General features: G+C 41.4%; 1 protein-coding gene across 1 annotated transcript; it reads left to right on the top strand.

Annotated features, from left to right (window-relative positions):
- Positions 1–4182: 4182 nt before the first annotated feature.
- LOC139658116 (stonustoxin subunit beta-like) lies at positions 4183–5596 on the top strand. Its single transcript, XM_071536156.1, has 3 exons — positions 4183–4347; positions 4539–4585; positions 4942–5596. The coding sequence occupies exon 3, from the start codon at positions 5022–5024 to the stop codon at positions 5484–5486; it is 465 nt and encodes a 154-aa protein (XP_071392257.1). The 5' UTR covers positions 4183–4347; positions 4539–4585; positions 4942–5021; the 3' UTR covers positions 5487–5596.
- The last annotated feature ends 9818 nt before the right edge of the window (positions 5597–15414 follow it).

Below are 15414 nucleotides of genomic sequence, written 5' to 3'. Positions count from 1 at the left end.
GTCATCATCGACCACAGCAGACATCACCTGTGGGGTTCCACAGGGCTCAATTCTTGGCCCCATCCTCTTCTCCCTCTACATGCTTCCACTTGGTCATATAATTCGTAAGCATAATGTTTCCTTTCACAGCTATGCTGATGACACACAGTTATATCTACCCTTAAGACATAATGATCCCAACTGCCTCAACACTCTGAGAAACTGTCTTACGGACATTAAGTATTGGATGTCACAAAATTTTCTTCAGTTAAATGAAAGCAAAACTGAAATTCTGAAAGTCTTATTTGGGCAGCCCAACGCAAGAAATCTGATTTTACATGATCTGGGTGACTTATCATCTAACATAAAGCCTGTGGCCAGAAACTTAGGAGTGATTTTTGACAGTGACCTGAGTTTTGATGATCAGGTAAAAAGAGTTGTGCAGTCTTGCTTCCTTCAACTAAGAAATGTATCAAAAATCAAGTCATTTTTATCTCATGCTGAGTTAGAGAAGGTAATTCATGCTTTTATCTCATCTTGTCTAGACTATTGCAACTCTCTTTATACCTGCCTCAGTCAAAAATCTATCTCACGTCTCCAGCTTGTTCAAAATGCTGCAGCTAGAATTTTAACTGGCACTAACCGTAGAGACCATATTACCCCAGTCTTAGCACATCTGCACTGGCTACCAGTAAGATTTAGAATTGATTTTAAGATTTTACTGATTACATTTAAAGCACAGAAAGGTCTAACCCCTAGCTATATTGCTGACCTTTTAACTCTTTATGAGCCAGAACGCTGCCTTCGATCCTCAGGCAAGGCCCTTTTGGTTGTTCCACAGTCTAGGCTCAAGACTAAAGGTGACTGCGCTTTCTCTATTAGGGCGCCTAGACTTTGGAATGACCTGCCTGAGGAAATCAGGCTAGCTAAATCAGTTTCATCTTTTAAATCCCTTCTAAAACACACTTATATAAACAGGCTTTTATGTGATTCACTCCCTATGCACTGCCGTTCGGGAGTCTGGAGTCACTGAGGGGTCTTTGTGTTTCCTGGGGGAGGCTGGTGCTTCTGTTCGCTGGGGTGGCATTGAGCTGGTCGGGGAGTGCAGCCGGGGCAGTGGCGGTGTTGCGGACTGCTGCCTCTGTCTTCGGGTGGCTGTTCTGTTCTTCGGACTCTCTGTTCATCGGGAGTCCTTTGTCTGTGGCGGTGGCATCTTTGCTGGCCTTGGGTGTTCTGGCTGTCGGGCTTTCGGGATTCTCGGCTGGGGTTTTGCCGCGCGCTTCCTGCGGCGCTTGCCATGGGTGCGATTGGCTTGTGGGGCGTTCTCTCGCGGGCCGTGTGTTCGGGCTGTCTCCCGCAGGGCTCGATGGGGTTTGGATCGGGCAGTTTCGCTGGTCGGTCTGTCGGAGGCGGTGCTCGTCTCTCCTGGCTCAGCGGTCGGTTGTTGTTTTGGGGGATAGGGGCTGCTTCCATGCGTGGGGTTGCCGGGAGGCTGGGGTTTTCATGCTGGGGTGTGCGCCTTTGCGTGGGGGGTCTTCGGTTTCTTGGCGGTGTCGCGCTTGGGGTGGCTTTCGTCTCTCGGGGCAATGATTCGGCTGGCGGGTTGTGGAGACGGGTGCTGTCTCTGGTGGGTTGGCCGGTGCGGTCGGCCGGTCTGGGTCCTGTCGGGCTTTTGTGGGGGCGGCTTGATCGTGGGGTCCGTGGGGGATGCCCACACACTTTTATGAAAAAGTTTGATCTGTTTTTAATTGTATCTCTGTTGGTCTTTTTTTTAAATTTTTTTTTATTTTAGTTGTACCTGTCTACATCATATTTTACTTTTTATGCCTATTTTCTTTTATTGCTGCTGTTGGATTTTACTGTATGTAAAGCACTTTGTAAACATTGTTTTTAGAAAAGTGCTATACAAATAAAGTTATTATTATTATTATTATTATAATCTTTAAATAAGAATAACAAAACAAAGCAGTGAAAGCCTGTTCTTCCGGTTCTTCCAGTATGACCTGAACGCAGCAGAAACCCAGCAGCCAGCACAGTGATGTAAAAGTGAACTGAGTGGACCGAGGTGCAGAGACAGAAACTCAAGACAAAGAATAAACTGAAAAGAGTCTTTACTTCCAAAATGCTGTTGAACAAAACAGCAAAACAAAAATCCAACTTTTCTTGGTATCTCAGGTCAAACAACTGGAGAACTCCAAGACTGAGCAAAGAGCAACTGAGGGAAGCAACTTAAATATCAAACCAAGACAAAGGACAGAGCAACTGAGGGAAGCAACTTAAATATCAAACCTAGACACAGGACAGAGGACAGGTGAACACAGTAAACTAATTAAACACAGGTGGCAACAGTTGAACCATAATTATTGGCAGCAAGCGGTCCGGGTCATGAACAGTTCAGTGGAGCCATCTAGTGGCGAACCAGGGCTGTGACAAGTAAACAGGGAAGAGAGTGAGCAGTGCTAAGAAAGCATCAAATGGACTATTATAACTGAAATGTCATGATAAGTGTTCAGTCACAACTATCTGAAGACGTTTAACTGCAGTGTGAGTGTTACTGTGTTTTAATCACTTTTTGGGTTCAACTGTTGGAGAGTGTGTTTGCTGTGTGTGTGTACGTGTGTGTGTGTGTGTGTATGTGTGTGTGTGTGTGTGTGTGTGTTGAACAGCATCACTCCTGTTTAACTGAAGCTACGTAAAACTCTACAGTGAAGGAAGTGATGAAGTTTTGAACTCAATCGTCATGACGGCAAAAAGGAAAAAAACAAGGTCCAGGTTGAAAATAACTGGAATTATACAGAGGAACTCTGCTGTGGTTGTTATTGAAAGTTATCAAACTGCTTTTAATTTGAAATCAAGGAAAATTTAACTGAGATAATTATCAGTATCTTTTTATCACCCAACAAACTATACATCACTGGAAAAAAATGCAACAATATGTATCTGTTTGCTGCTTGTGTGTGTGTGTGCATGTGTGTGTGTGTGTATTTGTGTGTTTGTTTGTTTATTAGTTTATTTGACAGGGACAGTGCACATTAAAAAAATATGCCAGAATTAGCCAAGAAGGCTAGTTTTCATCTGTAGTCCCTGGGCAGGTAGTATAAAGAACAGGCATTGGACATTAGACATTAGATAGACATACATTGGTTAATAGAAGGAGGGAGTTACATAAACTGTATAACAGCAGACAAGCAATAGATAAGATAAGATCAGTTCAACTAAAATAGTGTAAATTCATCTATAGCATCCGTAGTTAGTAAAAGCATTATCAGTAGTTAGTGGAAGTATCAGTGTCAACATTGAATTTTATTTTTTTTGTAACTCTCTTAATATGAGGCTTAAACGATAGATTTGAATCGAGCATTATCCCAAGATATTTAAAATCATTAACCAGTGTGTGTGTGTATGTGTGTGTCTGTGTGTGTGTGTGTGTGTGTGTGTGTGAAGTTGACCGATACTGGAGATTCAGTGAGGAGGCAGGAGGCAGATCAGCTTATTTTTAAGCCCATGGTGAGGCACATTTATTCAAGCAGAACTTTTTTTACAGGTGCTACCGCCAGCCCAAGCAGCATTACCCAAACGCCTTGTATCCCCACACACAGTCACTCCTTATATACCTCCCTACCCAGGTGCTTAATTAGTGGATCAAACCAACAACAGGGGAGCTCCAACAAAGACATTCGTACACATATAAATTAACACATATAGAGTTATATTTAGTAGTTATACAATTTGTAGTCTCCTATGTATATTACAATAATTTAGGAAGTACTACTACTACTAACAATGCAACCTTACTATAGCTTCCCCCCTTTAGGATGTCCCCCCCCTCAATTACTAATGGGAGCACCCAGAACTATAAATTAAACTTCAGCTGCTGTAGGGCTCTTTTGCCTGAACATCAGGACCTACAACACACTGGTAAGTACATCAGAGAAATAGTTAGGTTAGCAGTATTTAGACTACCATTAAACAATAGACAGCCGGCATGCCTGTTTGTGGTATTGCCCCAACTGCTTCTCCATGTCTCCTGCCTTGTGTCGGACTGACTTCCATGGCTGCCAAGAACTGCACACCAGTGAATCCTCCTAAGTTACACAAGCACAGACATTAATAAAACACACAACACACAGCATGATGTGAGGGAAGTGAGGGAACTCCATCACAGAGTGTGTGTGTGTGTGTGTGTGTGTGCAGGCTGTCAGGCTGTCTGCTCACAGAGGAAGGCTGTGCTTCTCTGGCCTCAGCTCTGAGCTCCAACCCCTCCCATCTGAGAGAGCTGGACCTGAGCTACAATCATCCAGGAGCCTCAGGAGTGAAGCTGCTCTCTGCTGGACTGGAGGATCCACACTGGAGACTGGACTCTCTCAGGTATGGAGAGACAACGTCTGCTAGAAGGCTGAGAGTCACACACATTTTCTCTGTCACACTGAGAAGATGAGGAATACTGTTTAATGTTTAATGGAGGATATGAGTGAAAATCCTTCATATTGAAGGTTATTAAATGTCCATGTTTCCATCATCAAAGAGAATCTGCTGGTCTGACTTTGTTTATTCCCCAGTGTGGACCATGGTGGAGAACAGTGGCTGAAACCAGGTCTGAGGAAATGTAAGTGTGTATTTAGTTTGATTCATGAAAACAAAGCAACACACATTCAACTGCTGAGATAGAAAGTCCATCTACACCACAGTATGTGACGTCCATTCATTCAGATCCTACTGTGAATCAGGATGATGGCTGACATCATGTGACATCATCAAACTGCTGAGAAATTAATTATCAAACTGTCAATAAATCAATAAATTACCAGAACAGGTGTATTAGATGAGAATCTCCCTGTATGTCTTGTATGTGGCTGACCTGAACAAAATGAATTTTCACATGCAGACAATAAAGGTATTCTATTCTATTCTATTCTATTCTATTCTAAGCTGCTGGTGTATTGTGTCTTGTTCGCTCATCAGATGCCTGTGAACTCACACTGGACCCAAACACAGCACACAGAAACCTCTTCCTGTCTGAAGACAACAGAAAGGTGACAGAAATGAGAGAGGAGCAGCCATATCCTGATCACCCAGAGAGATTTGACCACTGTCCTCAGCTGCTGTGTAGAAATGGTCTGACTGGTCGCTGTTACTGGGAGGTCAAGTGGGAAGGATGGGTTGATATAGGAGTGACTTACAGAGGAGTCAGAAGGAGAAGAGAGGGTGATGACTGCTGGATTGGAGGGAATGAAAAGTCCTGGAGTCTGTTCTGCTCTGATGTTGGTTACACTGCCTGGCACAATAACAGATCAACAAACATACCTCCTCTCTCCTCCTCTGACTCTCACAGAGTAGCAGTGTATCTGGACTGGCCTGCTGGCTCTCTGTCCTTCTACAGAGTTTCCTCTGACACACTGATCCACCTCCACACCTTCCACTCCACATTCACTGAACCACTCTACCCTGGGTTTAGGGTTGGGTTCTGGTCTGAGTGGTCTGGTTCCTCAGTGTCTCTTGTCAGATAGAGGAGGGAGAGAGAAACACTCACACTGCTGACCAAAGACAGCTGCTGAGATGATGGTTCACTCACAGGATCACACACACACACACACACACACACACACACACTTATATCTTAATGTGAGAGTAATAATATAATAAGTAATTATATTAACATTTGAATTTTCATATAGGTTTACTACTCATTTTGTTGTAAACAAACATGATCCATCAACCTCTCCTTCAACCTGACTACCCTCCATTGCATGTCCACTCCTGGTCACTTCCGGTCTCCACCAGCAAACCTCTCCCTCCCCTACAAGCCACACTAGCTCCCCCTTGTGGTTAGGAGTGCCTACTACCACCTCCCTGGGCATATGTAATTCTACACTGCTTACTGGGTATGGACCCACTGCTGTTGATACAGCCCACCCCAGATAGCGAGGAGCAGCTCCAATGTCTGTCATTCCTGTTTTGACCAGCATCAGGATGAACAAAATGTACTCAAAGTGCACAGCTACTTTATCCAATCTGACTACAGTTGTGCGCCAGCCACAGACTGTGTCAGACAATGCCTCCAGTACACTAAACTTAGCTTTATTAAATATCAGGTCTCTGGCTGGCAAGTCACTATTAATTAATGATTTTATTCCCAAGAAAAACCTTGATTTTATATTTTTAACTTAAATTTGGTTAAATGAATACAATGGTGCAGCGGCCCTCATCGAATCAGCTCCCCCAAACTTCTGTTTTAGCAGTGAGGCTAGAGTGCTTAGGAAAGGAGGTGGAGTAGCCACTTTATTTAATGATGTCTACCAGTGTAGACAGTTGTCATGGGAAGTTTGGCTCTTTCGAACATGTTGCGCTTCAGTTGGGACCCTGTTGAACAATATTAGTAACCATCTACAGGCCCCCAAAATATAATGCACACTTTTTTGATGACTTTGCTGAACTGCTGTCTGCCATGTGTATTGATTTTGACCGTGTTGTCATAGTGGGTGATTTTAACATTCATATTGATAATCCCAAAGATGGCAGTGGTAAAGAATTTCTGTACATCCTGGACAACTTTGGACTTTCCCAGCATGTAATGAACTCAACACATAATAAGGGACATATTCTGGATCTAGTTATTTCCAAGGGTCTACTCATTTCTGAGGTTGTGTTGACTGATGTTGCCCTTTCTCATCATTAGTGTGTTTTCTTTAAAATGACCATCTCTGCTGACACCAGCAGAATTAAAACAGATGTAATCAGAAAACACCATATCAATGAAAACACTTGTACACTATTCACCCAGGCTTTTACACCCACACCAGCTCTGCCTTCAGTTCCTGTCAATGATCTTGTGGACAGCTTTAGCTCTAAAGTCATAAATGTTATTGATACCATTGCCCCCATAAAGATCAAAATTGTCTCAGTATAAAACCACTTTAGTTAATTTGGCACATTTTCACCCCCTAGATTATGCAACCCTGACAGAAATTGTCCAACACCTTAGGCCTACTACCTGCTGCCTTGACACTCTGCCTACAAGCTTTTTAAAAAAAAAAAAATGTTTGTAACTGCATAGCATCAGATGTACTGCAAATAGTCAATAGTTCTCTTCAGTCAGGCCTTTTTCCAAAGGCCCTGAAGACCACAGTTATTAAACCGCTTTTAAAAAGGTCTAATCTGGATGCCTCATTGATAAATAACTACAAGCCCATATCAAACTTACCTTTTTTTAGGAAAGATCATTGAGAAGGTTGTTTTTCAGCAACTCAATGCTTTCTTGGTGCCAAAAATGTCTTCATTGTTTTTCAGTCTGGATTTCGACCTCACCACAGCACCGAGACTGCACTTGTGAAAGTCTTACAGTTTTTTCTGATTGCTTAGGCACTATCTTTGAAACTATAGGCTATTTTTGCAAAACTCTACACACTAACCACAAAACATTATACAGCTCTTGCAAAAGCAAACAATTCTTGCAAACTCTTCAAACTCTTTTAAAAATTGTGTTTTTGCATCAATACAGTTCACACAAACCATCATTTGAATAAACACATGAAGCACCAACTACACACTGATAGTATAAATGAAAAACACTTGTGGCTTTTGTTTTTTCTGTGTTCAGGGCAGAGCAGTTTGCAATAAAGTTTTGTCATACATGTAGTAAACACACATACACACAGGTATCCAAATGTGTAAAGTATGGATGTGTATTCCGAACATAACACACTATCAATACAAATAAGGGGAAAAAGTTATTATTTTTTTTCTCAAAATGTTCTACAGTAACACTCCTCAAACAACAAAAGCGCCGTAGAAGAAAACAAAAACATTTGTGCTAGAAACAGAACAGAACATAAAAAAATAGGCCATAAGTTTACAGTGTTGCTAGAAGTGTGTAAATTGCAAACTGAGTGTAAAGCAGTGAGTTGTGTTTACAGATGTGCAAAAAGTGAGTTATAAAATGACAAACTGAGTGTAAAGCAGAGAGCGTGTGTTCAGTTTGGCACACTTGGTAAATGCTTTGGCTACAAGTGTTAATGGTTTCAGAGATAGTGCTTCAAGAATCACTGTTAGTGTTTAAGCATTCAGAAAAAACTGTAAACGACATTCATCTGAGCAGTGATGTGTCAAAAATGTTGGTTTTGGTATTACTGGATCTCAGGGCGGCATTCAACACGGTTGACCATAAGATATTGGTCGACAGACTGGAAAAGTGGGTGAGAGTCTCTGGCACTGTGCTGAATTGGTTCAGATCATATTTACAAGATAGGGACTACTTTGTATCAATTGGCAATTATGAATCTGAGCGAACAAAAATCACACGTGGAGTTCCTCAAGGGTCCATTCTCGGGCCTCTTCTATTCAACATCTGCATGCTCCCCCTTGTTCAGATCATGGAACATTATAACATCTCCTACCATACTTATGCAGATGACACACAACTCTACATAACAGTCTCACCACATGACTACAGTCCTTTACATCTGCTGAATAACTGCATTGAACAAATCAATGAGTGGATGTGCCAGAATTTTCTACAGCTGAACTCAGAAAAAACTGAAATAATTGTTTTTGGCCCCAAATAAGAAAGATTAAAAGTCAGTGCTCACCTTGACCTCATGACACTAAAACCTACAAATCAAGCTAGAAATCTTGGTGTGTTTATGGACTCGGACCTAAATTTCAACAGCCACATAAAGACAATTATAAAATCAGCCTACTACCACCTTAAAAACATAGCAAGAATTAAATGATTTTTATCTAAAAAAGATACAGAAAAACTAGTTAATGCGTTTATTTTCAGCAGGTGTCTTCACAGGTCTTAGCAAAAAATCAATCAGACAGCTGCAGCTCATACAGAATGCTGCTGCCAGAGTTCTCACTAACACCAAGTAAAGGGAGCACATTACACCGGTCCTCAAATCACTGCACTGGCTTCCTGTGTGTCAAAGGATAGACTTTAAAATCCTATTACTAGTCTATAAAGCACTAAATGGTCTCGGGCCCAAATACATTTCTGATTTTCTTGTACGTTATGAAGCATCCAGACCCCTCAGGTCATCTGGAACAGGTTTACTCAGTGTTCCCAGGATCAAAACCAAGCAAGGTGAAGCAGCTTTTAGTTTCTATGCTCCCCACCTGTGGAACAAGCTTCCTGAATACCTGAGGTCTGCTAATACTGTCAGCTCATTTAAATCAGGGCTTAAAACATTATTGTTTACCGCAGCTTTCCAGTAAATTAAATATGTAACTTCTTTTTAATCTTTAACTGTTTATTTGCTTGTTTTTGTTTTTATTGTCTTTTAAATGCAATTTTAATGTCTTTTTGTCTTCTTGCTTTTAATGTCTTTAAATGCAATCTTAATGTCTATGTCTATGTCTATTTCTATGCCCTTTGTAAAGCACTTTGAATTGCCTTGTGTCTGAATGGTGCAATATAAATAAAATTGCCTTGCCTTGCCTTACCATCAGTCACTGTAAAAGAGTGGATTGTATGTAAGATAAGATCAGATAAGGTAAGATGGCACTTTATTGATCGCTTTGGGGGAAATTCAGGGGTGTAAACAGTAGAGTTTGGTAGAAGACATTTGCTGTTAGGATGATTGGTGTATTGTTTGGTGCTTGTCTGTTAGGACTCATCATAAACAATATAAGAAAATAGAGCCTGATGACATCATCCTTGTGGGCGGTCCCTTGTAAACTGCTTTACAGATTAACAACGAAAAACTTCATTCTCTTCATTGGGTTGTCGCTCCTCAATCCCCGAAGGTGAAGTTGGATCTATTCCAGACTCACTTTGGTTTGAGTCGTCACTCTGGGGGTGTGTGAGTGTGTGGCCCAATCCCAATGCCCCCCCTAAACCCTAAACCCTAAACCCTAAGCCCTGGGCCCTGAGCCCTCACAGACTTAATTGACGTCACCTGTGTGCGCAGCTGTAGTGCCTGAGTGTGAGAAGTCATGAGGCTCGAAATGGTTCAGGAGGAATGGGACAGCACTTTGTGGTTTTACGTTGCCTTGACGACATCAGACGTTGATATCGTCCGTCAATTAATCAATTCGTAATTTACTCTTTGTTTGCGCTTTTGTCTAAACAACATTATTGAGCTAAAATGAAAAAAAAAAAAAGATGAATAATGTTAAATAGGCCTAGGTATATGTTTTTCAACATTGCAAAGTTTATACTGTGCTAATGGATATAGAAAATACTCTACACTATGTAAAATATGTAAAAAAAAAAAAAAAAAAAAAAAAAAAAGATAACAAAAAAGAAACAGTAGGAGGCACCTTGAAAGCAAAGGGTACTTTTAATAAAGCTTAATGAGAACAAATAAGCACATAAGAAAGGCTATATTAGGCTACATGCTGCTTATATTAGCAGCATCTAACATCCTTCCTAAACAAAACTTAAACTTTCTTTTTTTTCAAATGAGCTGTTTATTCTGTTTTAATGTTGCAATGTTTTCTCTTTTAACTGTATCTTGCATATAGTTTCACCCTTCATTCCTGTTTCTAAGTTCTTGTTAATTGTTTTTTGTTTATTTTTCCTTAATTATGTTTTTTTTTCTTTTGTATCGGTTGTATTGGCTGATATTTTCCACATACATGAATATTAACGTCACAAACGCTATGAACTGTGGGTAATTCCCTCACGCAAAATCTGCAGAAATGCGGACTTGAAAAGTTTGCATGAAGGGCTCATAAAGTCCACCAGTGAGCCCTCGCACACTTACCGATTTCACAGTGGGACGTCCTGAACCCTCGCGGGAACGCACGTCAAAGTCCGTGAGTCTGTGAGTGCAGACATTGGGATTGGGCCTGTGTGTGTGTGTGTGAACAGCATGGGTTCAGAGCCACAGGCTGGACTGATGAGATTTAAATATGAACTTACTCTTCTTTTCTTTCTGTGTTCATGTCACCCTCACATCTTTCTACAGGATTTAAAATTCAAACAGTTTCCTAAAGCAGCTTTGAGAAAGTTTGAAAAGTTCCAAACCAGCAGCATGAAAAGAAGGAAAACTGGATTCTATATTCTGATTCAGCAATTTTTTGATTTTAACAAATCGGAGGGTTCTTTGAGTCCCCGCTACCCAAACTAAAGAACCCAGTGTGGAACCTTAGGTGGAACCCAGAGTCAGTGTTGTGTGGGTCAGACCCGACGGTCTGCAGGTTTTCACTCCAACTAAACACTACAGCAGCTCATTTCACTGAATAACAAGTATATGGGCTTTTCACACAGCACTTAGCTCAGGGCTAACCTGGGCTAACAAACGTTTCACACAGGCCAATTACAGAAGTAAAGGAGTGTTAATGTGAAACATGCAGTGAACTGAGCGGAGACCGTTCCTGTTTCAGCAGCTTGGCAGACTGGAGCTGGAGCGGCAGATTCCTCCAGAGTTTTTACTAACAAGTAAACATTTCGTCCCTCACAGATGATGCAGGCACTCCTTGGACCAATCAGTAACAAGTAAACCAACGTTGTAGCGCCCCCCTCAGGCCAGTCAGTAACTTGCAGACCAATGAACCGAGTACTGACACATCATTCCTCAAAGGTTCATCAAAACCTGATCAGTGGTGTCAGAGTCCCTCTGATTTCATCATGGAGGGAAACAAACCTCCAGCCAGACAGGAGGAGCTGCTGAACTGAGTGGAACCTGCAGACTCATCATGGCTGATGTGTGATCAGCTGTTGGTTCTGCTGGGAGAACTTCTGCTGTCTGTCTGGAGGTGGTGGGTCTAATTCAACCAATCATCTGGGAGAAGAACCACTTGATAACCCCAGTGACCAAAATCTGATTGATTTATAATGTCAGCTTGTTAGCTAGCTAACCATAGTATCTGGTCAGCTAACCATCACTGTCTTGTTGTTAACACATGATAGCACACTAGCTCACGTATCTAGTAGCAGCTAGCGTTAGCATGTTCACATTAACATCAGTGTGTTTGCTGGCTAGTTAGCTAGCTAACAGTTTGTTCAGGTTAACTGAGCTGACTCTTCTCAAGCTCCAACCATAAAACAACAGAAACACTTGAAGGATGAATGCCAATTTTATTGATCAAGGAACAGAAATATGACAAATGTTTCACTGTACATACAACCTGGAAACCAAGGTAAAAATAAATAGTGTACACAGCAACAAATTAATCGTGTGAAATGGAACAATAGTCTCAAACTGTTCGATTGAAGAAAAAATAAGTGTGATTATATGCTATAGTCATATTAGACACTGCTGATGAACTGGAGGAGATGAAACTAGCGGATCTGAGGAGGAAGTGCAGTTCGATGGCTATTTACAGACATTTTGTTTTTATACACATCCCATCGGAAGCTTGTAGCCGACCATCGCCTGGCCCGATAATTCATGTAGCATTTCACACAAATTTGTCTTGAGTTCACATTCTTCTTTTCATAACTTAAATAACTTTAGCAACAATTTAAAAAACTAAGAAAAACAACAAAGGTCAGTTGATGATATATTAAAAACCCCAGTTACATGTTACAACAGCATTGTCACAGCTATCAACATTTCTTTAATACATATTCGGTATCAAATACTTCAAAGCTTGAATAGGCTTTGTGTTGCCGAACATCCTTTTGCAATTTACAAAAATATCTCCAAGCCTCTTATTAGAGACTGAGCGTCTTCGGTTCCCTTAAAAGAGAGAGAGAGCGTCTTTAACCCGGCGGTTCTCAACCTTTCAGCTCCTTCAGCTCTGTTACAGCCACAGTGTGACCTTTGACCCTGTAGGATTTACATTTTTTATTTCAGGCTGTTTCACTTGATCAATTACTACAAGAAGCCTAGAGGCTGTAGATATTAATTTCACAAGAAAACACATTACTTGTAAAGATTAAAAACATGATGATAAATCTGATTATTGGAAGTATATTTTTTCACATTGTATTCCCCCCCAGGTTGAGAACCACAGTGTTAACACAGCAGCCTCTCCATCCAGACCTCTTCAAGGTGAGAGAACTCGGTTCACAGACTCAGTTAGCTTTCCTTTAGTAGCATGTGCGTACAATCATGACCGGAGCGCCGAGACGCTCTGCTGGAAGTGAAGAGGAAAATTCAAAAAAAAGATTTGACACAAAAACGCTTCAGTTTCTCCAGCGTGTAGCCACAGCAGTCCAACAGGTGAGTTACGGTTCTGCGTTGCTTCTCAGAAGCATTTTCCCAGCAGGCTTAGCGTTGTTTCCACAGCTGATCACAGGTCTGTTTACTGCGTTCTTAGTGGCTACAGCTTTCATAGTCTAGCTCTGTGTCAACACACAACACTCCAGTGTCAGACAGAAACCAAAATAAAATAAGCAAACAAAAACTGATGTAAACATTATTTTTTGGAAAACAAAGAACACCTGAGACTATTTTTTTTGTCCTTACATCGCTGCGCTAAAGCAGTAGTCGTGTTGTTAGCTAAAAGTGTTTCGTTGCTATTGCAATGTTGCGGATGCCAACTGGTTCAGCTTCCTTTTATTGTTCTAACATGGCAACCCACCTTCCCATCCCCCAAAACATAAGAGTCATGAGCCAATAAAACACTCAGGTGCACAGAGGGATCAGAGCATCTTCTCTCTGGTCTGTGCACTCTGGACTGGGACAACACAGTTTGTCACTTTTCAACATGTATGTTAATATAATGTGGAGTTAACGTGTCACATGATGCTGAAGAGGGAAACTCCTCCTCAGCCTCATGTTGTTCACAGCTGCTCTGGTTTAGTTCAGTGTAGCGCTGCAGACCGTTTCTGCTTTATCCAATAAAGTGCAATTCAAACACTATGAGATTCTCCAAAAAAACAAAGTGAGACCTATTTGGTGTCACTGGCCAGAAAACTACATTTCCTATGGAGCAACGCAGCGACGTGTCGACCAATCAGATAACTTGCCGCTCAGTTGGAAAAGCAGCATCAACAAGCTAGCTGCTGGTGAACAGTTTAAAACGCAGCTGGACTGAGCGCGCTCACTGCGCTAGAGATGGAGGCGCTACATGATGACACACTGACATGCAACCAAATCTGTAGTTCGTTAGACATTAACAATCGATAATATACAATATAAAATAAATGTACAGGATTTGCATTAGAGAACTTGCATAACAACACTGTGATTAAAGCTAAAATCTGGAAATCGATTGTAGGACAAAATTACTATTGTTATCTGTGAAGAGTGTGAAAGAAATGTCTGTTTTACAGCATCAGACTCCTGAAGTTTATTAACATGTTGTGTTCAAAAGTAACAAATTGTCGCTGCCCAGTGAAAATCTTGTATCTCCAAACTGTAAACTTATCAGGAACTAAAAAACAGCCTTGTTTTATCCGGTGGGTTTGACTGTTTCAGCAGACAGAGGGGGAAGAGGAGCAGAATCCTTCAACTGAAGATAAAACATGAAAATCACCAAAACTACGAGGTTTTCACAGGACAACAGCTGTGTGTCGTCCCAAACTGTTGGAAAGAGGATGACAGTTATGATTTATGATTCTTATTCACCACCATTAAAATGTCACCTACCACAGATTTAAACACATGGGGCCTCGGCACCAATCAGTGTCCGATTTTAACTGTTTGGCTCATCTGCCAATAAAAATAACCCGCCAATAATTATTTTTACAGGACAAAATAATTTATATACATTTTTCATAGAAATATGTCATTTTCAAAGTTTGAAGAAATTTAGATGCCGCTACCAACAGACAGCCAATCAGCAGCCTGTTTGATACAGAGCCATAATTTTGCTTCAATTTGATTGGCTGACAGTCAGAGAGAATGTACGGTGGCCAGCAGGGACAAAGTTGGAGAACAGAAAAAGACCAAAGACTGAATATAAATGAGACAGTCAAATATTATCGTCTCTAAGAGTTTAGACCTTACTGATTTATCCAAAGATCTTTTTTTTTTAACTCGGACCCGCTGCTGCCGTACCATAACAATCCACTTCACCTCACATCCACTTGAAGAGATGAAGGATAAATCTGAGCGGTGGTGAACTCTGGATCGGTCTGATGAATCCAACACATGCTCACATCCCTCTGGATCCAGAGAGGGAAAGTGACTCTTCAGATCACAGCAGCAGCTTCAAACCAAACCTCAGCAGCCAACTAGATTTTTAGAATATAATCAGACTCTACACAACGGCTCCCTGCCAGAGAAGACAAACCTACCAGACTTTATCAGCATTTGGATGGTGGCTGGTGGTAATTTCCCATCGTTCCTCTATTCAGAAGCTTCCCAGCTGGAAGGTGGTGAACTATCTACGCTCCGCTCCCTCCTTCAGACCTGATGCTGCTGTCCAGCCTCCAGCAGGGGGCGCTACAAGGCCAAACAGCCCAAATACCACAGTTTTTGTCCTAGAAAGTGCTAAACCAGTTAGCCAGCGCTACAGCCAGGCCACCATGCTGCTGCCTTCTCACCGATCTCATCTAACTCATCGAACTCACCAAACTCATCGATCTCACCAAACTCA

This window comes from Centroberyx affinis, unplaced genomic scaffold (genome assembly GCF_046629955.1).
Source record: "Centroberyx affinis isolate AG114_WGS23_722 - 3 ecotype Tasmania unplaced genomic scaffold, CSIRO-AGI_Caff_v1 ptg002836l_1, whole genome shotgun sequence".
NCBI lineage: Eukaryota > Metazoa > Chordata > Actinopteri > Beryciformes > Berycidae > Centroberyx > Centroberyx affinis.
This window is presented reverse-complemented; position numbering and strand designations above follow the sequence as displayed.